The sequence below is a fragment of the Trachinotus anak genome, unplaced genomic scaffold (assembly GCF_046630095.1).
Source record: "Trachinotus anak isolate AG129_WGS33_773 ecotype Australia unplaced genomic scaffold, CSIRO_AGI_Tana_v1 ptg000025l, whole genome shotgun sequence".
Classification (NCBI taxonomy): Eukaryota; Metazoa; Chordata; class Actinopteri; order Carangiformes; family Carangidae; genus Trachinotus; species Trachinotus anak.
In genome coordinates this window covers 18,310,028-18,337,448 of record NW_027273876.1, presented here as the reverse complement: position 1 = coordinate 18,337,448, position 27,421 = coordinate 18,310,028, and the positions used below count along the sequence as shown (strand labels likewise).

Here is a 27,421-nt window from a genome sequence, read left to right as displayed (position 1 = left end):
TGAGACAAGCCGAGATGCATGTCCTGCACATGCTCTGTGTTTCTAACATGCAATGAACATAGTAGTTCAGTTCAGCACAGAACACAGAGGATCTTCTGAAGATGTGCCAATATACACTAATTACCTTCATATATTGACAGGGCCAGATGGCTGAAGGAGTCCAACCCAGAGGCTGAGGAGCTGTTCCGCATGGTGGCTGAGGTTTTCATCTTCTGGGCTAAGTCTCATGTAAGAAAATCACTGGGAAGGAGGCAAAGATGCACAGCAAAGTGCTGCTGATTGAAAGGTAGACAAGGGAATATTAGTCAAGGTTTAGTGGGAGAAATCGCAGAGTCACTAGTAAACTCCTGCTATCTTTCTCATAACTCCACTGTTGATGATTCTGATCATTATTACCTGATTAAACAAGTTGATATCTGGTTATAATCTAGTCCTTTCATGTTTCATTGTAGGCCATTTTTTATGATCCCTCTGAACCAGCTCGTAATAAGAACCATGTTGGAAATCAAAACTAGTTTATACTTGATCGTCATGGCAATGTGGAGTCAGGTTAGGTTAGGTTATGTTAGGTTACTTTATTTGTCCCCGTAGGTAAATTTGGTTTGCAGTAAAAAGAGTCATCAATCATAGACATACACAGCTCAGACAACAGCATGTGCAAGGCAAATACAAATAAATCAACAAATTAAACGTTGCCTCTATGCAGTGTTACTACAACTTAGTCATATGAGTGATGGCTACTGGAACAAAGCGCTTTTTATACCCTTTTTGTTCTGCACTTTGGGACTATGGACCTTTGTCCTAAATGAAGAAACTGATATTCACTGATATTCACTGTGTGCGTCGTCATTTAAAATCAAGCTAGCTATCTGCTGTAACTGTCTAGCATACAGGGATGCTATATTAAGTTGTGACTTTCCAATCAGCTTACTTGACCATTTAACAATTTGATTCAGAGAATTCCTGCTCTTTAAAGAGAGATTTCCAAACCATGACACCAGAGAAAAAGATAAAATCGATTCAACAAAAGCATGGTAAGAATAAGATCATCATGGTCTTGTCAATATGGAAATAAGACAGTTTCCTCAGACACAGCTAACGCTGATGCCCAGTCTTACACGCAGCTTCACAATTTGCCTCAAAGTTCAGTTTTGTGCCAAAGTATTTGTAAGATTGTACACTTTCCACTATCTGACCTTCAATGGATGTGACTGTATGATACATGTCCTCTAAAATCAGTTACCATGTCTTTGGTCTTAGTGAAGCTGAAGGTAGGACTCCTCACTCCACTTGACAAAGTTGTCTATGACTGGGCCATGGCTGTTCTCATTGTCCTAGAGCCTGCTAACAATAATAGTATAGTCATAATAATAGTCATCTGCATACTTTAGGATGGTCCTGTTTCATACCTGCTCTGACACATATTTGTGTAGAGGATAAATAAAAGCGGTGAAAGCATGCATCCTTGTGTGGGTGGTGTCATGTTGTCATCTTTCTGCAGAACTTCAAGAGGGAAGAGCAGAACTTTGTGGTTCAGAACGAAATCAACAACATGTCTTTCCTCATCACTGACACCAAGTGTAAGATGTCAAAGGTATGGGCACATGGAACGAAGTGGAGGCTCATAACTGTGTGTGTTTGTAACAACTCACATCGAAACATGTATTCATGCTAATTCATCCTTGTAAGAAATTCAGTAACTGCAGCATTCACAACCAGCAATTCAGTACACATTTGTGTAATATGAATGAAAGTTGTTTGGTAAGGCTAACATTGTAGAATGTGTCTGTGTGCATTTCTTGACTTCTGATCAGGGAATAGTTTCAGACCAGGAGAGGAAGAAGATGAAGAGAAAGGGTGATCGATATTCGATGCAGACAAGTCTGATCGTTGCTACTCTGAAGCGTCTTCTGCCTGTTGGACTCAACATCTGCGCCCCCGGAGAACAAGAGCTCATTGCACTGGCTAAGAACCGCTTCACACAGGTCTGAAAAATAATATCTGTCAAGTACAATTTTAACATTGCTGTCTGGACTCTGATATGGGATGAGACATTCTTACTGTACCACAAGAGGAGGTAAAATTACAGTTACAGATGTGAAACATGAGTAATTTGTCAAAGTGGTCACTTTAGTTTTAAAGTAGAACCATGCGTAAATGCAAACTCATGCCTATGGAAGAATGGCTGTGTGAAATGTTTTCAGGAGCTAAACAGCAAATTTCATTGTACAACAGTGTGCAAAGACAATAAAGGCATTTATATTCTATTCTATTTTGTGCCTTTTTAGATAGTAAGAGTAGATATATGACAGAAATAAGGGAAAGAGAACTGCAGTAAAGGCCAGACTCCATGGACGTTGTGGTTCATAGTCAGGGTCTTAACCCTTAACACCAGTGGGGACCCCATATAGGTTTATCTTCATCTACATTTGCTTTGTAAACAGAAAGATACAGAGGATGAAGTCCGAGAGATCATCAGGAACAATCTCCATTTACAAGGGAAGGTAAGAGCACAGTCAAGTACCAAGATCCTGTTCATGATTGTAACAAGATCAAGGTCCTATATATATTCGGGAAAAACTCAAGATCTTGTGAAATCTAATGAAAGGCCACATATATGTATTTAATTGCTCAGAGAAGTGCTCAGCATCAACACACATTTAACTGCATTTTCTCAGTGTAACTGGGACTGTATGTGTTTGTCTTGTACAGCTGGAGGACCCAGCCATTCGTTGGCAGATGGCTCTGTACAGGGACTTCCCTAATCACTATGAGGACACCTCAGACCCAGAGAAGACAGTGGAGAGAGTCCTGGACATCGCTCATGTCCTCTTCCACCTGGATCAGGTGTGTGTCGTAATGTGCTGGTCTGCACTCATCTCTTAGAAGAGCTGATGTCTGTCCAATTTTGTGAATATTGAGATTACAAATGTACCTCTGAAACTAGCTGTTCTAGAGGTGTAGATTATATGGTCCCCAGACAGTGACCCACTACTGAGTTCAGTTTGTGTGTTTAGGTTGAGCACCCTCAGCGCAGTAAGAAGGCAGTGTGGCACAAACTTCTGTCCAAACAGAGGAAGAGAGCAGTGGTAGCTTGCTTCAGGATGGCACCGCTCTACAACCTGCCCAGGTAAATTCTACATCAACACACACACACACACACACACACACACACACACACACACACACACACACACACACACACACACACACACACACACACAGTTCATTAAATTCAGAGTGTCTTTTATGCCTACTGAATCTCCCCAAACTAGGCACCGGGCTGTCAACCTGTTCCTGCAGGGCTACGAGAAGTCATGGATTGAGGCAGAAGAACACTACTTTGAAGATAAACTTATTGAAGACCTCGCTGTTAGTTAATTTCATACAAATGTAAAACAAGTGGGATTATTTCACCTCCTGGCAGAATTTCTTTTACTTTTTAAATTTGACCAGAATGTATTTTTCATTGTGTACCCCTGAGTCTCTTCTGATCATGAATGTGTGTTTATGTCAGAAACCAGGTGACCAAGAGGCATCTGAAGAAGAGGAAGGGGTGAAGCACATTGATCCTCTGCATCAGCTCATTCAGCTGTTCAGTAGAACAGCCCTCACAGAAAAGTGGTGGGTTCTCATATTCTCGATTTATGTAAGATACAAGGTTCTACAAAGTCTCAGTCATAGGAACTAATAACATAATAAGCAGTATGAAAACTCAAGATCACAAATTACCATCCTTGATATTTGTCAGTGTATTACTATTTATACTACAGGTATTATGTTGTAAACAGAATGACGCTGACAGCTATGAGCTCACAGGTACTGTGTTAACAAACAACTGCCAAATTACACACCCAGGAAAGAGGCAAACTTAAGGCCAACATGTACTAGTGTCTCTGCCAGCTCAAGAGAAAAGTGAACTTTCTACATCTTCAACTCCTTACACCAGTCACATGTTTATCTCTCATCTTTGCTGTTTCACATTGTGTGGGTACAGTCTACAGTTAGTTTTCTGGAGCTCCAAGAGAAACCTCTACATGCACAGGCAGTTTTCTTCTGGTCGGCATGTTTTCAATCAAAACAATGACCTTAAAGTTGCCAGTAGAACACACACGTAACGAAATACTTAATGCAGCTCAAATAATATAACCTTTTCAAATTGTGCTAATGTGTGTGTCTGTGTGTCTACATGTATGTCCGTGTGTGTTTCCTGTTGCAGTAAACTAGATGAGGATAATCTTTACATGGCCTATGCGGACATCATGGCTAAGGTACCAGATACTGAACCTCTTCATTACTTAGAAGTGAAAAGCTGATGCTAATGTTGATGATGTTGACAGTGTTCATTGTTGTCTTCATAAGCTCCTTTCTTTTTCATTCAGAGTTGCCATGATGAAGAGGATGAAGACGGAGAGGAAGTGAAGAGTTTTGAAGTAGGTGGTCAGTCACTCTGTGTGTCTGTCTACATGTCAGTCTTGGTGGTGGTGGTTTTAGCTGCAGACTCTGATGCTACCTGGTTAATGTTTCGAATGAACAGGAGAAGGAGATGGAGAAACAGAAGCTGTTGTATCAGCAGGCTCGGCTACATGATCGAGGAGCTGCTGAAATGGTGCTTCAAACCATCAGTGCTAGCAAAGGTTGGTTCAAGTCCTCAGACATTTCTTGTGGATAGTTTTGGCCTGAATTATACATTTTATTTAATGAGAAAAAAAGGAACTAAAATAAAACATGATAATGCTATAATTTTATTTGACAACTTACGATAATGACTTGGCAGACAGCAATAAATGGGAGTTAATATGAATTAGCTGGTAAAACACAAATGTTTTAAGGTGCTTTCTCTCACATTTCAAAGGGACCAGCCATGTGTGTGTAGTGAGTGTGAATACAGCCACCCATGAAACTGTAAACGTTTCAGTTTGACATTTGAATTTGTACACCATTCCAGTGACCTGTGAAGGTGTTGCTCTGAGTATGAGGAAGATACTGAAATCAGACATTGCTGTAGGATTTTATAGCATGAGGCCTTCTCCAGATTGTAATCACAAACTGGCAGAATCACAACTAGCTCCATGAAACAAATGACCTACCCACAGAGGGGTGTGTGCAATTTTGATGAAACAAAGCAAGTAAAATTTTTTATAATTTTTCGAAATCATGGTTAGGGTTTGTGTAGTATTTTGCTTTACTGAAAATCCAATCTGAAGAAGAGCACTTGTTAGCTTGTAACTTCTAACTAAAATTATAGTCATTTCAGAAATTAAAGAGATTCATTCAACAAGTGTTTGTTCATTACAAAGAAACTATTAACTTTAATTTGGGTGACTATCAACTCATTTTTCAAATAATGACTAATTAAGGCATATTAACAACTCAGGAAATGGTAACTCACACTAGATATGGTCATTGCAATGATAGTGTTATTGTCAGCTACATTCATCCCCTTTCAGAATGAGAGTGGCGGCTGCATTATTAAAATATAAATGATGTTTTGAATGAACCTGATCTGTGGTAGATAAAGGAATAATGTTCTCATCACCAGGTGAGATGGGTCCCATGGTGGCCTCTACTCTTAAGCTGGGCATAGCTATTCTCAATGGAGGAAACTCTACGGTGCAGCAGGTATTACAATGCTCACTCACTTCTCTGTCATAAAACATGTCATCATGTGTTTGTTAGTGTTCCCATTGCATTTAAAAGGCTGTCGATTCTGATAAGGACCTACAAGACATGGACAGACTAACAGGAAAATGCATGGATTATATATTCTTTTGGAATATGGAGTGTTTGTTGAGACCCTGTCTTTTGGGAGCTGCTGTTTCATCTTAATGAGGGACTGAGGCCAAACTCTACAGTTGTTCCTACGATTGTCCACTTCCTCTGTTCTTGTTTTGTTCTTGTTTTGAAAGTGAGTCTAAAATATTACTCAGTTCTCTTATTGTCCTGTGTGGTCTTTGTCACTTTGACAGAAAATGTTGGATTATCTGAAAGACAAGAAGGATGTGGGCTTTTTTCAGAGTCTGGCTGGGCTGATGCAGTCATGCAGGTAACTCTATTCTTGCTTCATGGATCTTGGCTGAAACAAAAATATTCACAATGTATTCATATTGCAGGTACAGTAATTATGTTTGCATGCACACTTATCTGTTTACTGCTCCATTCATTATGTTATGATAGGTGTAGCAGCTAAATACCTTTTTACCATATTTCTGACCTCTTTTCATTTCACCAAATGTATACATGTCTTCTGCAGAATTACTCTTTTCTATAATTAGCTGAGTAGAGTGATGTTATTATTCCATTAAACCCCTCAGGAATGAGGCCACAATGAATTATTGGGACAACAAACTTTTTCCTACAAAGTGTGTGAGACTGTTAATGTTTCACACACTTTGTAGGACTATTTAAATCAGCACTTGACACTGAACTTTAACCAGCCTCAGAAGTTACCGTAGCTGTTTATGTCAGTGCAGCTGGCTCCATGGCTAGCTAGCTTCAAGTACCTCAGCAAAGTGTCTCATAATAGGGGTAATGTTAGACACTTATAATCTGCTTATTGTTCCATATTACTTCAGAACATACAGTGGGTTTTCAGACTGTGGGAGAGTTGAAGGGAGATACTGAAGTATAATTGTAAAATGCTTTGAGTGGTCAACAAGTGGAAAAGCACTATAGTCCATTTGCAGTCCACTTACCAAAGTGACAGATGCATGAAGCTGTTCTAAAAGCAACCAGAAGCTAGTTATTCTAGTTTGGCTGTTGATTTAGCTGCTTACCTACACAGTCAACAGTTACAGCAGCAACATTGCTTGTGAGACATCTCATGGAGGTGATTAAGGGCCCGAGTTCATCAAAAATCATAATCCTTCTCAGAGCCCTAACTCAGTCAAATCTGAACAAAGGCATGATACATATACTTTAGATTCAATGATGTCCTGAAGATCTGATGTTTGATGTCAGTGAACAAATGTTCATGACTCCGCTTAGAAATCATAGATAAGACATTCCTTATATCTGCAGAACTTCCTTGAGAATAATCATTGAATTGAAGGGTCCATTGCAAACGGGAGCTGCTAATGGATAATTCAAGATACTTTAAATGTTGCCCGTCCAGACACCTATATCCATTGTCCAATGATACTTAACACATAGAACATAGAACAACGACATTAAGTCCAAATGAGCATTCCTTTAAAGAAATTTCTGAAACTCAATTCATCACTTAATCATTTGTTTTTACTAATGTACATACACCAACACCATTACTTATTTTGTACTGAACCGGATGAATCTGCGCCTTCTCAATAAGGTGGGTGGGCTGGTCTTATTTGTTGCAGCGCTGCCTCAAGATTTTGACTGAGAAGATAGCTTAAGTCTTTACATTGAAAAGCAGACTTAGTGCAGTCTTCAGATGTTACTCTGGACAAAGATGGATTCAGGTGTTTATGTACATTATAGAACAGAACAGCATTCAGCTATTGGCCAAGGCTGCAAGTTGGAGGAACGTCAGTGAAATAACAGAATTTCACTACACTTGTGTCTGTGTTTCAGTGTTCTGGATCTTAATGCATTTGAGAGGCAGAACAAAGCAGAAGGACTGGGAATGGTGACAGAGGAGGGTTCAGGTAAGCTCCATTATGTTTACACCTTACAGATTTATTTTAGAGCAGTAGAACGAAATGTTCTTTGAATTATTTTTCTTTCTGAGTTGGAGATTAGTGTTGTTGCTTTGAAACATTACCAAACAAGAGGAAGTACTTAAATTATTTTTAAAAAGTGAGGCCTGCTGGCCTACACTTTCACTTTATTTAACCTCAGGATGGTACATTAAGAACTATCTATAAAAATCTACAGGGCACTTCATACTGGGAACACTGGTTTCAGAATGGAGAACTAAAAGGTAGATTCTAAGGTAGCTGATGGTAAAACATGTCCAATGAAAAGACTGACATTATCATGTTCTGGCATGGTAGAAAGTGATCATTAAAATATTTTTGCCAGAAGAAATATACTCTTTTGTATTTTGTTATTCTTGATACATGAAGGTTCTTTTTTTCCTGTCAAATCATCTTTCTTTATTTTGCTTTGTCCCACTTATCCTGTCATCACTTGGTTCAGTGTTTTGTTAATTTTTACCAAGTGGTAATGCAGTACTACCTGTTGTTCCTATGCATTATCAAGAATGAGTCCTGGTGTACATGTGTATGTACTCATGATTAGCCTGTTACATCTTCTGTATGTATTTATTTGTTACAAATGTTCGCGGTCAACCTTTAGATTGCATACTGATACTTCATGTAGACAGCCTACAGCAGTGGAAGAAACTCTCATTTGTTTGTTTGACTGTTTTGTACAAGTAGATTTTAAAAGTTATGCATTCATAACTTGCATATTACATAACTTATTTAGTAATGGGTAAGAAGAGGTAATCATAAAGTGATTGTTGGTACATAAATTGTCATGTTATAATAGGTGCAGCAGTTTGTTTTCAGTAATTTGTGGTTTAAAAAAACCTAAATATCTGTTACAGTATATAACATTTCTGACCTCTTTTCACACTGTCATTTCACCACATTTATACATGTCTTCTGTGGTTGTGCACAGGAATACTCTTCTGTAATTAGCTGAGCAGAGTGATGTTGTTATCCCACCATTAAACCCCTCAGGGAGGAGGCCACAATGAATTATTGGGAGAACAAACTTTGTCCTACCAAGTGTTTGAGACTGTAAATGTTTCACACACTTTGTAGGACTATTAACATTGACACTGAACTTTAAATAGCCTCAGAAGTTACTGTAGCTGTTTATCTCAGTGCAGCTGGCTACATGGCTCGCTAGCCACAAGTACCTTAGCAAAGTGTCTCATAACAGGGGTTACGTTAGACTGCTATATGACACCCAACCATGATTGGTTATGTCAGATCTTGGGCTATGAATTCACAGGAAACCTTGTGAAACAAAAATGAAAAAAAAACAAAAAACTAACCATGTTGGATATAATGTTGATAATAGTTTACAGTCTTCTATATTACTCCATATTAATTGTTCCCTGATTATTGTTGAGTCTTATGCACTCTGTGCTGGTTGATCATGGAATAGTCACTACATATATTAACTCCAATCACTGCTGCGTAATTATGTACTGTCAGTACATAATTTTTTTTTTTTTTTTTTAAACCGTCATTAATACTTTTATATTTTATACTTTAATTCTTGGTTTTCACTGCAAGTACACAATGTAAATACATATTATAGTGTAACTGTGAATGGAGAAAATAAGAAAAGAACATCTGACCATATTTTATTACTGAGAACAGTAAATGTTTTTACTGCATATGAAAGGTCATAATATTCATAATGAGGTGTTCATTCTACTACATTCATTAATGCATTGATTTATATTGTACAACAGTTGTTTTCCAAACTGGCTTATTGCGTCACTCATTACTGCACCAATTTTATATATATATATATATATATATATATATATATATATATATATATATATATATATATATATATATATATATATATATATATATATATAATTAGTCATGGTACCAACTACGTCTGACAATGTTCAACTCATACCATCCTCATTGTAAGAAACTCTTAATTTTAAAAGGTTATATTAACAGAACAGGTTCAACGTTGATGCACGTCTAAAATCAAAATGGAAAAAAAAAACCAAAAAAAGCACAAGGTCTTGTTGTTATATATTTTAGGCAACTCTTTTTAAGTTTTACTCAGCTGTACATGTTTTCTGTTATCTAGTCTTCTATTATTTTGTTCCATGTTGACCAAAAAGCTGAATTGGGAATTTTTAAAGCTCTTTTCCCTATATGTAATCTTTTTCTTTGTTTCTTTCTTTGTTTCTTACTTTCTTTCTCTCTTTCTTTCTTCCCCCTGTTTTCCTTTTTCTCATTTTGGTTTACTGCACTTTCTTCCCTTCCTCAGTCATCACTCATGAGCGTGGTAATTATGCCTTCTGCCATTTTCTTGTGTGTTGGTTGGTCTCTCTCTTGCTCTTACTCTACAGTTGGTTAGTTGTTGTGTCAGTTCTGTCCAGGTCCTGAGTGTAGACCTTCAAACCTCGTCCTTACCAGCTCTGTGCTTGTAGCTACTTTTCTGCCTTACCCTCACCATTTTAACTTTTTCTTTTTTTTTCTTTTTTGTTTTTGTTTTATTTTGTTTTGTTTTTTGTTTTGTTTTTTTTGTTTTGTTTGTTTGTTTTTGTTTTTTTACAGTATAGACCAATTACAAGTCACTCTCTGGTCGGATTTGTAGTTGAGTCTTCTCATAATGTTTAAAGTCTTAGTCCACTTCTGAGTTATGATATAAAATGTTCTATGTGACAATAGTAAAGTGGTGGTGATGTTTTGTTTTGAATCTACTATATGGAATTTAAGATTTAAATCTCTAGACATGTCCAGGCAGAAGTTGTAGAATTGTAGCTGTAAGCTGTATTGCCTTAACCTGCCATCTAAAACATAACCCACGTATGCCTCCCTCTCAGGATTTGTACAGTATCTGGCACATTCTAAATATTACTAATATGAGTATTTACCTTCCCTCACCCTCATCCTCCACCCACACCCTCTCAGTCATGTAGTTCACCTAAAGTCAGCTAATTGTTGTGTCTCAGTAATGGAGATGGTTATTGTGCTGGTTGTTTTCTGTTGTGAAGTGTATGATCCCCTCTGTGTTCTCAGCCACTCTCTCTGTCTTCTCTTAGGGCTGCAATGAATACAAAAAATCCAAACCAAAAAAAGCAGATTAAGCTGAAGAATCATTAAAGCGACATTCATCATCATTTTTATAATAATGGATGAAATGTCTATGTGAACAGTGTATCTACACCTGCAGTTACCCCCAGCTTTAGCTTCTGTCAGCTCACTGTTCAGGTTTTATGGCCAACAATGTTACTGTTTTGGTTCTGTCTCTGCGCTCTCATCAACCTGTGCAGCAGCATGCAACTGTTTTCAGAGAAACAGCTGTGAAAAGCCACTGTCCACTACCTGCTCAGCAGCAAATAGCAGACGAACAGTTACAGAGAGACCAAAAACAGAAATAAAAGAGACGGAATATTGGACTTACATTCATCAGGCGGACACAAACACCATTCCATGTGAATGCTAATGTTGTGTGTCAGCTGGGTGCAACTGTTTGTTGACACATATTCTTTTGTGTTTACAAGTTGTTGCGCTCCCTCAAGTGGCTAGAAAATTAGTTAATCCTGCCTAACATAGTATAGCATAACATTAATCAAAATCAATGGCCTGTTTGCAGAGATAATATCAAATTACCCAATTTATACAATGATAAATACAATAAGCCTGTGAATATTCTCATTTGTCCAGGTCATAGTATCTCAAAGGAATTTTAAATCAGACAACTGGACAACCAGTCCCAGCCTGGTCAGATGGGAGCATGAACTGATGAAGCCTCTTGGATGAGAGGTGAAACGTTTTCCTAGACAAATAACCAAGTCCAGTTGTTTTCGACTTAAAATTCCTTTGAGAATGATAAATACAGATTTCCACTGTGAACAATTTGGAAGGTGTGAAACATTCATAGGAACCCTCATTTCTGTTTGAATGTAATCTGAAAATTTGTGGTTTAAGACTTTGCAGGAACTAAGTTACTCTGAAAATACATTAAACAGAAACAACCAATAAATGCATGTGATAAGCAAACTAGCATAAAATGTGCATACATGGTGCAAGTTTATTGGTCTTACAAGCTGGTTAGTTATTTAGCTAATGACATATCATGATTGAAATAAGCAGTCTGCTCCATGACTGCATATTTCCATCTTGGAACTGCAGTGAAGGCAAAATAAACCCGAAACCTTGTTTATACAGAAAGCAAGAGTTTGCTCTAACACTATGTCAGTCACTGCCAGTTGTGAGCTAACAAACAGCATAAACAAATAAAAGATGCTAACTGTACTAACCGTTCTGATATGTCTGCTAATTGCTCATTTTGGTGCACAACAGACTCCTCATCTGAGGTTGCTGCTGTTTCACCTGTCAACCTAACACGAGTAGTGGTGATGGGGACATAAGGCCTGATCCAGATTTCTCAATGAGGAAGTAAGCAAAGATGTGCTTCCTGTTTGTTTTTGTTTGTTGTGTGGGAAAAACAAAATATTTATTGTAGCAGAGTATTTTTACATAGTTTAATAGTTCTGGAGAGGAACTTGAATAACATGCTTCTTAATCAGTCACTAACACCCTGAGACAACACACAGCAAGGAATTCAGGGTGTGCTTGAATTTTTTTATTGGTTTATTGAACTGCTATATTAACTGATCTTACAGATAAAAAGATAAAAATATTAGGACATTCAGCATTTGTACAAACAAAATAACATTTTAATAGTTTTAAAATGATTGAAGGACAATGTAATGTTAAAGAATGTGTATTCACTTTAAAGTATTTAATGATTTATCAGAAAAACTAATTCTTAAAAAGAAATTGCAGCCCTACCTATTTCTCATTTCTCACCTTTTCATCTGTTCTGTTGGTCTGTCTCTCTTCTACTCTCTGTAAGTGTTGCACTTTGGAATTTAAGTGGTTGTTTCCAGCCACACTCCTCAATGAATGAAGGAGGGTGAACTCTGATCATTTCTTCCTCCCTTCTTCTCTCTGTTTAATGGCTGAGCTGTGTTCTGTAGACGGTATACGTGTCCTTCATGACTGTTCTGCTCATGTGATAAAACTTCATTTGAAGAGCCTGTCCTTTTTTGTGATTGTATGTTTTGACTTATTTTACCCCAGGACTGTAGCATTAAAGTGTCATTTTTTTACAATTCCTAAACAAACATATAGACATATAATACAGAGATTTACACAATATGGTCTCTTTTTTTTTTTTTTTTGTTCAGCTGTGAGAAATGTATTCCCCTCATCCAGTTTATCACTCTGTTGGGAATAAGCCTGAAAGTGCCTTTACTTTAATCACTAAATTAATAATTTTAGAAACAAATGAAGTGACATTGAAAAACATAGTGTTAGATTACTCATGGTTATTTAGGAAATTATAAAGGTCATATCATATACACTGTTGAAGCAACATCCAATGATGATCATGTGCACTAAAACACAGTCCTATCTACGAAACAGAGTTAGTTTTATTGCCATAGCATCAGTAACTGTAGAACAGATGTTGGAGATGTTAAAGTGTCTTTTTAGAGGATAAGTCCTAAGTTTTACCCTCTCCATCTATCAGTCCATCCTGGAATTTCAGACAGACATGAATTACCACAAATTCTATCAATTCTCACATCATTGATTTGAGCTAGCAATTTTGTTAAATCCAAAATTAATGGTTCAATCTTGATGAAATCTTGCATATTACCCCTTTGTAACGGGAGTCCCTTACATACAACCCCATTTCCAAATAAGTTGTGACACTGGGTGAAATGTCAATAAAAACAGAATCCAATGGTGTGCAAATCATGTAAACCCATATTCAATTGGAAATAGAACAAAGACAAATTATTAAATGTTGAAACTGAGGAATTGCATTGTTTTATGAAAAATGTATGCTCAGTTTGAATTTGATGCCAGAAACATGTTTCAAAAAAGTTGAGACAGTGGTATGTTTACCATTGTGTTGCATCAGCTCTTCTTTTAACAACACTCTATAAAATGTTTTGGAACTGAGGAGGTCAGTTGCTGGACTTTTGAAAGTGAAATGTCCCATTCTTGCTTGATATAGGTTTTCAGCTGCTCAACAGTTTAGGGTCTCCTTTGTCTTATTTTTTGTTTCATGATGCGCCAAATATTTTCAATGAGTCACTGCAGGCAGGCCAATTTAGCATCTGGACTCTTCTTCTACAGAGCCATGCTGTTGTAATACAGGCAGAATGCAATTTGGCATTGTCTTGGTGAAATATGCAAGGCCTTCTCAGTGCTTTTTTTCACTGCTGATATTTCACATCCAAGTGTGTTTCCAGGTGTTTGGGAGTACTAATACATATTTGAAAACATAAATAAAATGGAAAGGACGCTGTTTGAGGTCTGATGAAGTGATGTCATTTGAGTCAGTGTTGGTTGGTCTGAAGACTACAAGTCTGAAAAGAAAAAAACTCTGGGGATGTGGAGTTAGAATTTAGGTAGTTGGTTTTGATTGTTTGATGTTTTTGAAGTATCCATTGCGAGTCAGACATTGCAATAGCATATAACACACTGGAGGAAGTGCATATCATGTTTGGAGTTGGAGGACATGAATTGGGAGAATTAAAGGCTGCCTAATTTAGCCTGCTGTCATGGCAACCTAATCTTCATTAAGTGGAAAATGAAACTATAAACCTTGATTCCATTATCATATGTGTATAAGTGGACACTTGCACAAATTCTGTCATTTTGGGCCATGATGTGTAAACCTAAGCTCCTGACATCCTGGTGGACTGATCTAAAGATAAAAGTTTGCACCCCAACAGCCTGCATTAAAAACATGGAAAATTGCACTTTCAGTCTTGTTTCAGACCTACAGATTTTCCTCCTTCAGCCCTGTCCAGTTTGTGGTCATATTTTATGGATGTATTCTGTTCATGTTTCTGTTGTTATTGTGTAGTGTCTCATCTTCCTTCCTCTGACCTTCTTTTCCTTTTGCATGGTTTAAAGCAGCATTTTAGCACAGTCAGAGCAGCTGTCCTCAGCTTCCTCAGTGTATCTGTAATCTGTACAGAATCTACAATGGAAATTTTCTTTCTCACATATGCAACAGCTCCGGAGGGGGAAAAAAAATGCATGAGAAGAGCCTAAATCTAGTCCTGACTGTAAAATGCTGCAATTAAAAGACCAGTGCACTTCAGTCCACCACCAAGTGCTGTGGCTGCCCACTGCTCATCCAAGTGCGTGTGTGCGTGTGTGTGTGTATATATGCGTGTTTGTGTGATTGTTTTAGATAAAATGGTGTATTATGACCATACACCTTCCACTGACTGATAGAGAACACAGGGGATTTGGTCACATTAGCTCCATCTCTTTTTAATGGTTCTTCACTCTCCATCTTCTTGTGTGTCTCTTTCCTGTTTGTTGTCTGCTTTTGTCTTCTTCTCTCTCCTCTGACTTTTTTATGTGTATGTGTGTCTGTTTATATGAACGTGTGTGTGCATTCGTGTGTGTTTGCACATGCTCGTGTTCTTGTGTGTACGTTTGTGCATACCTCTGTATGTGCTTGTGCATATGTGTGTCTGCATGTATGTCTTGCTGTGTATGTGTGTGTATGTGTGTGGGTGTGTGTGTTTCTTCTCTTTGACCAGGTGAGAAGGTCATGCAGGACGATGAGTTCACCTGTGACCTTTTCCGCTTCCTGCAGCTGCTTTGTGAAGGACACAACTCAGGTGAGTGAGTGTGCTCAAGTGTGTCCTCTGTTACTGACTGACTCAATCTAGAAATAACAGACAGATGTGTTCTTGTTTATTAAACAGAGTTTGTCTGTTTTTTTTGCTGGTAGAATCAGAGAAAAGTGGCACTGCTCAACTGTCTGAAAGACTGTGAGAACACTGGAGCCACACTCCACTTATTAAAACTGTTGAGCTGACATTATTTACCTGGTATTTCCTCTCAGATCTGCCACTTTTACAACAAGGAGTGTATGATTGCAGTTTGAAAAAAGGATTGGAAATGTGTCTCTTCAACCAGTATGTCAATGTCACGGTCAAAGAACACACATTTTTTTTTCCCAAGTCCTAAATAATCCACTGATTAATGAAGACGTGTTCAGAAGTTTTTGTCTCTGTGGGTTTCATTCAGATGTCTGAGGCTTAACACAACATGTTATGCAATATTTTACAGAAATTTTGCCACAACAGTATTTATTCATTTGAATTTATTTTAGAAGCACAAACTTGCAATATTTTGCGATTTCATGTTTCAGACTTCCAGAACTACTTAAGGACCCAAACGGGGAACAATACGACTGTCAACATCATCATCTCTACTGTTGACTACCTCCTCAGAGTCCAGGTTAGTTCCTCCGGTTCACTGCTGCTGCCTCATAAAGCATCATAAAAGATGTTTTTTTTCCAAAACTGCAACTGAAATGATTATAACTGCCATTTAGTTTTGCCATTTTCACTTAAATCCCTTACGAGCCTAATTCTAGGAAAATCTAAGGAAATTCTCTTTTAAAATCATCATAAAGTTACTAGTTTGGGCTATTTTTACAGTTATTCCATTTTCTGTTTTTTATTTTTTGTGGCCTAACCTGTGGGCAATGTCCTCTGCATTTGCCACCATTAATTATTCACTATCTCCCACATGTACACAGTCCCCCTACAAGTCAGACAGATTCATGTGTACTATCCATGCACAACACAACACAGTTACAACCTTGTAATAATCATATTCATTTGAGACACAATGGAAGACCTCTATACTCCATGTAAAAAATTGTTATTCAACAAGACTTGCAGTTCTCTTTTTTTCCTTTTGCTGGTTGCTGTTTAGTCAGATTTTATGTTTTTATTTTATTGATTGTGTAATCAGTACATGTTGTCTATGGGTCATTGACAAATAAAGCTTTTAAAAATGTTTTTAAAAAGTCTTTTTAAAATGGATATTATGCATATTTTTGAAATTAGAATAATGTGTTTCAACAAGACTTATTTGTGTTACAACATTTCAAAGTTTTAAATTCATTTTTTGACTGTATTTTTAACTTCACCACCTGAAAAATGTCAGGTGGGGCAACCAAATTTATATACTTTCCTTCTATTTATTCTAAGTGAAATCTTTGGCAAGTATACCTGAGTGTGTCTATAGTGGCTAACACATTGTTATTTTGTGGTTGAGTTTTTTGTTAACTATAATTTAAGATTCTTGCATTTCAGTGGCCAGGTATTTAATATTTTTAATATCCAATTTTACATTTAAATACAGAAAAACCTGTATATAAATATACAAATGAATCTATTTTATACAATAGCTATATACCTCATAGTTTTCAACCATTTGTTCACTTTAACCTATCATTTATTGGTTTAAATAAATGTTTTACCTGGTCGCACCACCTGATGATTCAGTTGTGTCACCTGACTTTTGCAGCTAATTTCAAATTAAACAGGCTTCTACTTAGACACCTGTTTAACCTTTAGCCTTTTCCACAAATCCTGTTTGATGTTGTCACTATTCACTTCAGAATAAAAGATGCATGTATACAGTTGCACCACCCTGACATTTGACAATACACAAATTCCCGGACAAAAGTTTTTGAATTATCTTAACACCTTTAAAACTATAAATATTTGTGAATTTGGTTTATTTGAAAGGTCTCAAACATGAAATCATGCCACAGTATTTATTTTGAATTTATTATTATTATTAAAATATCATATTTAATACTTTTCTCAGGCTGTTCATTAACTCGGACGGTTGCGCCACCTGACATTTTGGTGGTTTGAGATGCCAAAATGTAAAATATATACATTATTATAATGTACTGAAAACATGGTCAAACTACAGCAGTTTTATAGAATAAATTGATGCATGTCATGAATTAATTAAAATTATTTTAAAGGAAAGTAATACACTCGGACACAAAAATATGCACGTCATGTCAATGACCCCTATACACTCTGTTCTACAGTAACATTCTTCTGTTTCTGCTACAGTTAACTTTTCTCATACTTAATCTGTCTCATTCTTTTCTTCTTTTCATTTCCTCTTCTGACTCCCTGTCTTCCCTCCTTCTCCCCTCCCCTCCCCTCCAGGAGTCTATCAGTGATTTCTACTGGTATTATTCTGGGAAAGATGTTATCGATGAGCAGGGCCAGAGGAATTTCTCAAAGGCGATAAATGTGGCCAAGCAGGTTTTCAATACACTGACTGAGTATATCCAGGTATGACATGCTACTGCAGTTGTCACTATTGAAGTCGTTATTATGTGGAATTGACTTCTTTTTAGATAATTTTCAGATATTATTAGGGCTGTGTATCGAAACAGATATCAAATTTCAGTACCTAAGGAGTAATTATGTAACTCTCATCAGTGTCAGTGAGCCAATAAGCATGCAACATGCTTAGACCTAGATCTAATGATGCAGATGATTGGCTATGTATTTACATAATCGTGTTTGAGTGTGCAAAGAGAATGAGCTTAAAAATAAAACTAAAGTAAAACTAAAATTTTTATGATAATGTGTATTGTAATTTTCTTTTTGTTAAGATGAATTTGATATTAATTGGTATTAAATAAAAGTATCATTAAGAATCAGTATCCAAGTTGGTATCAGTATCAGTATCGAGATCACAAATTTTTGAATGATAACCATCCCTACATATTATTCTCAAAAGTTAATAAAGAGGGCTTAAACGGTTTAAACTGAAAGACTGAAGACTGTATCAGTGAACCACTCAAACATATTTCAATCTAGAAAATTCCCCTTAAGTAAAGTGTCTGTGATGTGATTGTGACTTATGTTGTTTAAGGGTCCATGCACTGGCAACCAGCAGAGTTTAGCTCATAGCCGTTTGTGGGACGCTGTGGTTGGTTTTCTCCATGTCTTCGCTCACATGCAGATGAAACTATCTCAGGTGAGCTAAGATCACAAAGTGTGGGGGGTATATAGGCTGGTTTAAGTCTGGCTGGGGACCTTTGTTGCATGTTGTCCCTTTCTCTCCTCATATTTCCTGTCCCATCTCCACTGTCAGCTTTCTGATGAGTCACTCATGCCTGAGATGCCTCCAGTGCACTGCATTTCCTCAACAATGGCTGTTACAGTTCTTTTCTCCTGCCTCTGATGCTCTGTTAGCATTTGTCTGAACAAACAGTGACCCACAAACTTCCCCCAGCACCTGTAACGACCAGTCAATCATATAATCCTTTTATCATCACATGTATACTTCTTTGTTGAATAGTTTAAGTGTTGGTGGCTGTAAAAGTCTTTAACCATTGCCCCCCACTCCACCACAGGACTCCAGTCAGATTGAATTACTGAAGGAGCTGATGGACCTGCAGAAAGACATGGTGGTCATGCTGCTGTCAATGCTGGAAGGTAGGTTTATGTTCATGAGCACAGTTGATTTAAACCTTAACGCATGTTTGGCTTTATGAAAAAGCTAATAGACAAGGTCAGCTTGTTTCTACAAGAAAAGGTCTCAGCACTGCCTATTGAAATGTGTTGATTCAATCTTAGAGGTTGGCAAGTTTGAATCATAATCCTCAGTATATTTAAATGAAATGTTGTTCTAGCCAGAAATCAGCTTTAGAAAAATCATTTTCGATAAGGAAATAGATTTATCTATGTGAGAGAGAGTACAGGATGTACGCAGCGAGTACGAGTATCTGGAGATTTTCAGCTGAACAGTAAGACTTGGTGAAGAGATAACAGAGAAATGTGATGCCAAAATATCTATCCCAAACAAGCTAACTGGTTCTCCAAAATAGTGTGAGAGGTCACTGCTCTTTCAATCAATTGTCTGTGACTAAGACAAGCCGGCTGCACTTTGACACCCCCACAGTGAGCACTGACTACCATTAACCATTGTACAGTGCATCCATCTACACACAATACCCCATAATGACAAAGTGAAAAAAGTTTGCTTGAAATTTTTGCAAATTTATTAAAAATAAAAAACAAAACATGTACATAAGTATTCACAGCCTTTGCTGAATACTTTGTTGAAGCACCTTTGGCAGCAATTACAGCCTCAAGAGTATGATGCTACAAGCTTGGCACACCTATTTTTGGGCAGTTTCTCCCATTCTTCTTTCCAGAACCTCTCAAGCTCCATCAGGTTGAATGGGGAGCGTCACTGCACAGCCATTTTCAGATCTCTCCAGAGATGTTCAATCAGGTTCAAGTCTGGGCTCTGGCTGGGCCACTCAAGGACATTCACGAGAGTTGTCCTGAAGCCACTCCTTTGTTATCTTGGCTGTGTGCTTAGGGTGGTTGTCCTGTAGGAAGATGAACCTTCGCCCCAGTCCAAGGTCCAGAGCAGGTTAACATCAAGGATGTCTCTGTACATTGCTGCATTCATCTTTCCCTCGACCCTGACTAGTCTCCCAGTTCCTGCTGCCGAAAAACATCCCCACAGCATGATGGTGCCACCACCATGCTTCACTGTAGGGATGGTATTGGCCAGGTGTTGAGCGGTGCCTGATTTCCTCCAGACATGACGCTTGGCATTCAGGCCAAAGAGTTTAAACTTAGTTTCATCAGACTGGAGAATTTTGTTTCTCATGGTCTGAGAGTCCTTCAGGTGCCTTTTGGCAAACTCCAGGCGGGCTGTCATGTGCCTTTTACTGAGGAGTGGCTTCCGTCTGGCCACACTACCATACAGGCCCTATTGGTGGAGTGCTGCAGAAATGGTTGTCCTTCTGGAAGGTTCTCCTCTCTCGGGTTCTTGTTCACGTCCCTGACTTAAGGCCCTTCTGCCCCGATCATTCAGATTGGCCAGGCCGCCAGCTCTGGGAAGAGTCCTGGTGGTTCCAAACTTCTTCCATTTACGGATGATGGAGGCGACTGTGCTCATTGGGATCTTCAATGCTGCAGAAATTTTTCTGTACCCTTCCCCAGATCTGTGCCTCGATACAATCCTGTCTTGAACGTCTACAGACAATTCCTTGGACTTCATAGCTTGGTTTGTGCTCTGACATGCACTGTCAACTATGGGACCTTATATAGACAGCAGTGTTTCAAACAGACCAGGTAGCAATTTGTGGTGCTCCACTGACACCGTTGGCGGAATCGAGTGTCACAGTGTCGTGGCGGTCGGTGGAGTCAGTCATTGTATGCAGAGTGTATGCAGACGAGTGTGTGTGCATGCACCAGTGATGCACTGGTTGATTTTCCTGCGTACCGCTGGCATATGCGCGCTTGTCTGTGTGTGTGTGCCTGTGTCTGTGTGTGTCCATGTGTGTCCAAGAATGACAGAGAAAGAGCGCTATGCGGAGATGAATGAATGGAACGATATTACGTTGAGAGCATAGACTAGAGGGAAAACAACAACAACAGAAAAAAAAAACAAAAACAGAATCATTCTGTGGCGGTCCATTTTGAGTGTCATGGAAAAGGCTGTGAATACTTATGTACATGTGATTTTTTTTTTTTTGTTGTTGTTTTTATTTTTTAAATATTTGCTAAAAGTTCAAGCAAACTTTTTTCACTTCGTCATTATGGGGTATTGTGTCCCGAATTTTCGTTAAAAATGAATTTAGTTCATTTTGGAATTAGGCTGTAACATAACAAAATGTGGAAAAAGTGAAGTGCTGTGAATACTTTCCGGATGCACTGTATATACTTTGACAAAGGCTGTGTCTTCTGCGGATGGATAAAAAGCTTTGTGTTCTGTTTTGGCTTCAAGTGATTTTCTGAACTGTGCTGTTTTCTTCTGGCAGGTAATGTGGTGAATGGGACTATTGGGAAGCAGATGGTGGACATGTTGGTGGAGTCCTCCAACAATGTGGAGATGATCCTCAAGTTCTTTGATATGTTCCTCAAACTGAAAGACCTGACCTCTTCTGATGCCTTCAAGGAGTATGACCCTGACGGAAAAGGCAAGGCTTCGAAAACATATGCTCTCTTTTCATGTTTGTCATTGAGGAATCAACAGGATTTACATCATTTGAATATAAAAAGAACAATCAAGACAAGAGCTGACGATGTACAAATTCACTGACAGGTGTCATCTCCAAGAGGGACTTCCATAAGGCCATGGAGAGCCACAAACACTACACTCAGTCTGAGACGGAGTTCCTGCTGTCATGTGCTGAGACTGATGAGAATGAACTCTTGGACTATGAAGAATTTGTGGAGCGCTTTCATGAGCCAGCCAAGGTAAATGGCCTGATGTTTACAGGCTACAAAGGGCTTTTAATTGTTTAAATGTACGTCCTTCAGAGTGATTTAAGGCTATTAATAAAATCTCTGTTTAGAAAATTTTACCATCTCATGAGGGGTTTAGTAGGAGAACCATTTTGGTTTTTCTTTCTTCTGCCACTCCATTTGTTGCACTTCTAATGTGGCACACACACACTGCATGGGACAGCCAGCATCGGGCATCCCTTATAATTTGGTTTGTGATAGGTGACTTTCAAGAAAATTAATAAACTGACTCCATATTTTAAGAAAACTCTGAATTAGTTTAATGTTCAGCTGTAGGTGCCTCAGTGGTCTTTCAGCAATACAGTGTTTAGCCTGAAGTGAGCATTAAATAACTCTTTTTATTTGCACCTGACAGGCAGACAGGCAACCTAATATTTACAATGTCAGATACAGTTTGTTTGACCTCTTAATATGCGCAGCTCAAAATGCAGTGAGTAATGTGCCATCTTCTAGGCCACATTTAAAACATAAATCAGGATTATTATGATCAAAACGATGTACCAGGAAGAGAGTTACATACGTGTGCATGATCCATTCAAATTCTATCAGTTTAAATCTTGTGTTGTTCTTAAGATGTATCTACAGTCATTTCATACAGAAGGGAAACCTGGCCACAACCTTGAGGATAAAAGAGAGTAACTGAGGGGGTCTACAAGAGGGACTGTTTAAGTGTTGTTAACATGTAATTTCTAATATATTTGTATTTGAAGTGGTGTTTTGAAGAGGTTCGTCCCTAAGCACTCGCTGGAAAGAGAGCAGAACGCAAACTGTGGTTAAATTTTCTCGTATTTAATTTCATACTGTAGCAACTGGAAACTGCCTCATTATGTGGCTGAAAGTAATTTCAAGTATGAAAAGCTTTCTGATTGTTGATAGGTGCTACACCTATGTGGCTTGCCTGTCACTGGCCAGGTGTAAAGCCTGTAAGATACAGTCCATATTTACCCTGGAAAAGTAAACCTGAGTAAAATCATTTGATTCTGTGTTTTTTCTTTGAGAAATCCCTCAGGGCCTTCAATTATCACAGTATTTTGAAGGTTAAGTGGAGCTAAAGTTATGCAGTGAGCAACATCCTAAAAATGTTATCTTCATAAGAAACACAAACAAACTTTAAACTGTGATTCAAAAGGATATTGGCTTCAATGTGGCGGTTCTGCTGACCAACCTGTCGGAGCACATGCCTCATGACACCCGCCTTCAGACTTTCTTGGAGCTGGCAGAGAGTGTCCTCAACTACTTCCAACCCTACCTGGGCCGGATCGAGATCATGGGCAGCGCCAAGCGCATTGAGAGGGTCTACTTTGAGATCAGCGAGTCTAGTCGAACGCAGTGGGAGAAACCTCAGGTAAGAGGATATAGCATATGAATCAATAAGTATAACATCTGTTTTTGAGATTTGTCACCTCAGAGAAACCACTTAGTTTGGTTACAGTGTTCAATAGTGGCAAGGCATCTCTTCCTAGCTCCCTGTTTACACTTATTTACCTTCCACCCAGGTCAAAGAATCCAAGCGTCAGTTCATCTTTGATGTGGTTAATGAGGGAGGGGAGAAGGAGAAGATGGAGCTGTTTGTGAATTTCTGTGAGGACACCATCTTTGAAATGCAGCTGGCAGCTCAGATGTCTGATGCTGGTGAGCGTTCAGCTGTGAAGGAGGAGAGTGAGCGTGAGAAACCAGATGAGGAGAATCCGGAGATAGGCTTCTTCTCTGTTACCACAGTTTGCATGGCACTGTTGGCTCTGCGATATAACATCATGCTGCTGATAAAGGTGAGAGCACACTGCACCCAACACAGTGAAATAAAAAAATTGATACAGTGTACCAGTCTCAAGTTGTGTGAGTGTCTGGTCAGTATCTGAGTGCATTGAGAATCATTCATCAACAAATAGTTTCAGCACATAAATTTCCCCTGAAAATCAAGAATAGTAATTTTTACAGTTTGTGAACAGATTAAACAAGATAAATATGTTAACTAGAGAACTATAGGGGTGTTGGTAGGTGTATTTCTGAACTTTGGACTATTCTAAGCTATTTTTTTGGACTTCATGCTTAGCCAGGCTAACTATGTCCTGACTCCATCCCTGTAATAAATTAATATAAACTGATATCCATAATCTCATCTCACTCTCAGACAAAAGTGCGTTTTCCAGAATTTGGTACTATTCCCATAAAAATCATGGTCATCAGTGTGCCATGATCAAAGGATCATGGCACACTGATGTGATTTGTTCACATATTGTGCTTTGTTTATCTTTATAGTCATATTAAATATAACATTACCTATAATATTGATTTGGAGTGCAGCCAACAGGCAAAGCAGCAACACACTACTTCCAGCCTGTGAGTAGGAATGGTATTAGGGTGTGCTTTTCTACAGGCACTGTACTTAGGGGAATAATTACTCATTTAAAGAGATTCATCTGTAGAACTTTTGTCACCTTTGAGCAGATAATTTGTCAGCTAGAAAATCTGAGGTGTAAGCTATTCATCTTGGTAATGGGTTGTACCAGGCATCAGCAGTGTTGTGGCAGATTTCTGCCTGTTGGAGTAAACATGTTTGTTGATGGTTTCAGGTGCTGTCTATGAAGAGTTTAAAGAAGCAGATGAAGAAGATAAAGAACATGACAGTGAAGGACATGGTGACCACCCTAGTGTCCTTGTACTGGTCAGTTTTGCTGGGCCTTCTCCATGTGGCATTCAGTGTGGCACGAGGATTTTGCCGTATCTTCTACAACACCTTCATGGGGGGCAGTTTGGTGGAGGGGGCCAAGACCATAAAAGTTAGTGTAGATAATTCTATAAGACTAGAGCAGTTTATCCACAGGTCATTAAAAAAAAGTAAATACATTAAGAGGTGCTCCTACACACCTAAACTGCTTTCATCCCTAGGTGTCAGAGCTGCTGGCCAACATGCCTGACCCCACCCAGGATGAGGTGCGGGGGGAAGGGGAGGACAGGGAGAAGAGACTGTCTGACCGCAGCTCCCCGAAGGAGGACCTGGCTGACCTAGCAGTCAACACCAGTGAGACCGAGCTGCTATCAGACATTTTTGGTCTGGACTTAAGAAGGGAGGGGGGTCAGTACAAGATCACCCCCCATAACCCCAACGCCAGCCTGACTGAACTGCTCAACTCTCCTGTTGCCTCCCAAACCCCTCCAACCCCACCCACAGCACCTCAACCTGAGCTCAGACGGAGGCATCAGGTAAGAAGAAAAAGTAAAGTAGTTCAAACATCTACATTACTGTTTATCAGAACTGTCTTTCTTTTCCTTATTCTTTTTCTTTCCTCCAGTTTTCCACCCAGTCAGTTTTAAATAATGGACAAATCAAAGGATCAGTGATCTCAAATATTAACTTCATGTCATGTAGAACTTGTCTCTCAAAACTATTAAAATAATATATCAAAGGATCAAAACAGTTGCTGACTTCGTTAAAGAAAATTGTGTTTATTTAGTGTTTATTTAAGATCCTAACAGTCAGAAGCCAGAAGAAGCAGCTGACTTAGAAAACAGGTTTTCAGGGCCATTAGACCATGAAAAATACACTCATTGACCATAGCGAAAATACACTCGTCCACAAACTGACTGGTTTTTCTGATTGTGTTTTCTGTTTCAGTCGAAGAGCTCCTCAGAGGAGAAGGAAGCAACACCAGAGACTGCATCTGAACCTGAGAAAACATTAGAGTATGTACACATTTTTGTAATGTAACCTGAACAAGCATTGTAACTGCAACACAGTGTGTATGGACAGAGGAGACATTAAAGTACATATGAAATGAAGGCCCTGCAGTGAGTATAAGGCTGTGCCATTACTGACACCATTCTCTACTTCTGACCTAAACTGCCTCTAAATTCTACTTTCAGTCAAACACAGAGCGGATACCCTGCTGCGTGACCCAGCCTTCTATCTACATGGTGTCTGCTCAGGTTAAACTGCAGTGGCTGGGCCCACTTACTCAATTGGGCGTTTCAAATGACTGCCACTTCCTGCTCAGTGGTCCAACCACCATAATTACACAACTGGACATCACTACTTATAGAATTGTTAATTACAAGGGGAGAAATCTAACAGTCAAGGCCAGAGCTAACACAGCACTGGCTCTGAAGAGAGGCAGAGACAGACCTCACCACGCAGGAAAAGCCAAAAGCTCATACTGGTAACTCAGTGTGATGTATCTGCTTTCTGTCCAGAGTCAGGCACTAAGATACACTTTGATCAACTGATTGTCAAAAGGCAGTACAGACTGATGATAATGTCTGAAAGTATGTGTGGTGAGGCAGAGCAAATCATAGAACCAGGTCCTGCCAGAAAACAAAGAATATGGATCTCAAATATTTAGCATGGAAATTCTTTCTTGACTTGAAGGCAATAGTTTGACATCTGCCACATCTTATGGTTTTCATCAATAGATGAACGCCATACATAGTTCATATGATTATGTTATCAGTTCTCTCCATGACAACTGGGCCAATTATAGAAGATTGTTAGTTAGTTAGTTTATCATTTATCCTGTCGTATAGTTTTCATTTATTCATGAAGAAATATGATAATCACAGGGAATGATGTTGGAACATGTTGAGTTAAACGTAATGTAAATGAAAAATGATAGAATACACACATTTATAATTTGTCATTGGTTTATAGACTTGTGTTTTAAAAATCAAGACTTGACTAACTGCTAGTCCATTTCCGTAGCCCTCTAAAATCTACAAAACACTGTTAAATGAGTGATAGCTGTACACAAATAAATATTTTGTGTTGTGATTTCAGGGCTGGACATGTAGAGGAACAAGAAAAACAACAGAAGAATGAGAAGATGAAGCAGAAAGTTAGAAGGCATCACACCTCAAAGTCTGACGAGCCAGATCTGCAGGAGTCTGCGTTTTTGAAGAAGATCATAGCCTACCAGAGGAAACTACTGGTATAGGACTCTTGTCTGTCCTTTTCACTTATTTTTCAGTCCTGGTTGTGAGCTCTGTCTGTCAGCCCAGTCCATCTTTGTATTCAAGAAGTTTAAATAAATGATCACTACACACACAGAGTGGACAACAAAAGTGAGGAGGAGAGCTGTGATATTAATACAGTGACATAACTGAAAGAACTGGGATGATTTGTATGATGATTTATAACGTTTGTCTGTCTGTAACTCCCAGAAACACATTAGAAGCTCCTCTTTTTGTCTCCTCTGCAGAACTACTTTGCCAGGAACTTCTACAACATGAGGATGTTGGCACTGTTTGTTGCCTTTGCAATCAACTTCATCCTCTTATTCTACAAGGTAATGGTAGAGACTACCAGGGATGTTGCTTTTGATAAGAAACAGAAACATTTATTGTTAGCACTTTCTGAAAAGATTAAGTCTTTTGGGGTTCAAATTTTTAAAGCTGCATTAATCAGTGATTTCAATGACAAAACTCCTGTAATGTAAACCCACTGAGACTATATTCTCTAAATATATATAGCTAGCTATAGCTGGTGAACATAGTAGAGCATTTAGGAGCTAAGGAGCCAGGCATTTCCCTTGGGAGTTGGTAGAGACCAAAGGAGAGAGATGTTGTTCCTTTCTCTGGGTAACCACA

General features: G+C 38.5%; 1 protein-coding gene across 9 annotated transcripts in view; it reads left to right on the top strand.

The window, feature by feature from the left end:
• ryr2a (ryanodine receptor 2a (cardiac)) overlaps positions 1–27,421 on the top strand; it is a 192,747-nt gene that overhangs the window by 141,335 nt on the left and 23,991 nt on the right. For 8 of the 9 annotated variants that reach the window (XM_071462590.1, XM_071462589.1, XM_071462592.1 and 5 more), the window contains 28 exons: positions 141–228; positions 1,502–1,594; positions 1,815–1,985; positions 2,445–2,504; positions 2,713–2,847; positions 3,018–3,130; positions 3,276–3,372; positions 3,518–3,624; positions 4,220–4,271; positions 4,383–4,433; positions 4,538–4,637; positions 5,543–5,622; positions 5,970–6,046; positions 7,552–7,625; positions 15,275–15,355; positions 15,892–15,980; positions 17,726–17,854; positions 18,444–18,548; positions 18,928–19,009; positions 21,355–21,513; positions 21,639–21,793; positions 22,971–23,186; positions 23,338–23,610; positions 24,415–24,621; positions 24,731–25,045; positions 25,458–25,525; positions 26,613–26,763; positions 27,034–27,120. In XM_071462590.1, coding sequence (XP_071318691.1) covers positions 141–228; positions 1,502–1,594; positions 1,815–1,985; positions 2,445–2,504; positions 2,713–2,847; positions 3,018–3,130; positions 3,276–3,372; positions 3,518–3,624; positions 4,220–4,271; positions 4,383–4,433; positions 4,538–4,637; positions 5,543–5,622; positions 5,970–6,046; positions 7,552–7,625; positions 15,275–15,355; positions 15,892–15,980; positions 17,726–17,854; positions 18,444–18,548; positions 18,928–19,009; positions 21,355–21,513; positions 21,639–21,793; positions 22,971–23,186; positions 23,338–23,610; positions 24,415–24,621; positions 24,731–25,045; positions 25,458–25,525; positions 26,613–26,763; positions 27,034–27,120 — 3,415 coding nt within the window. The remainder of the gene's footprint in view (positions 1–140; positions 229–1,501; positions 1,595–1,814; positions 1,986–2,444; positions 2,505–2,712; positions 2,848–3,017; positions 3,131–3,275; positions 3,373–3,517; positions 3,625–4,219; positions 4,272–4,382; positions 4,434–4,537; positions 4,638–5,542; positions 5,623–5,969; positions 6,047–7,551; positions 7,626–15,274; positions 15,356–15,891; positions 15,981–17,725; positions 17,855–18,443; positions 18,549–18,927; positions 19,010–21,354; positions 21,514–21,638; positions 21,794–22,970; positions 23,187–23,337; positions 23,611–24,414; positions 24,622–24,730; positions 25,046–25,457; positions 25,526–26,612; positions 26,764–27,033; positions 27,121–27,421) is intronic. The other variant, XM_071462593.1, reaches the window with a different exon arrangement.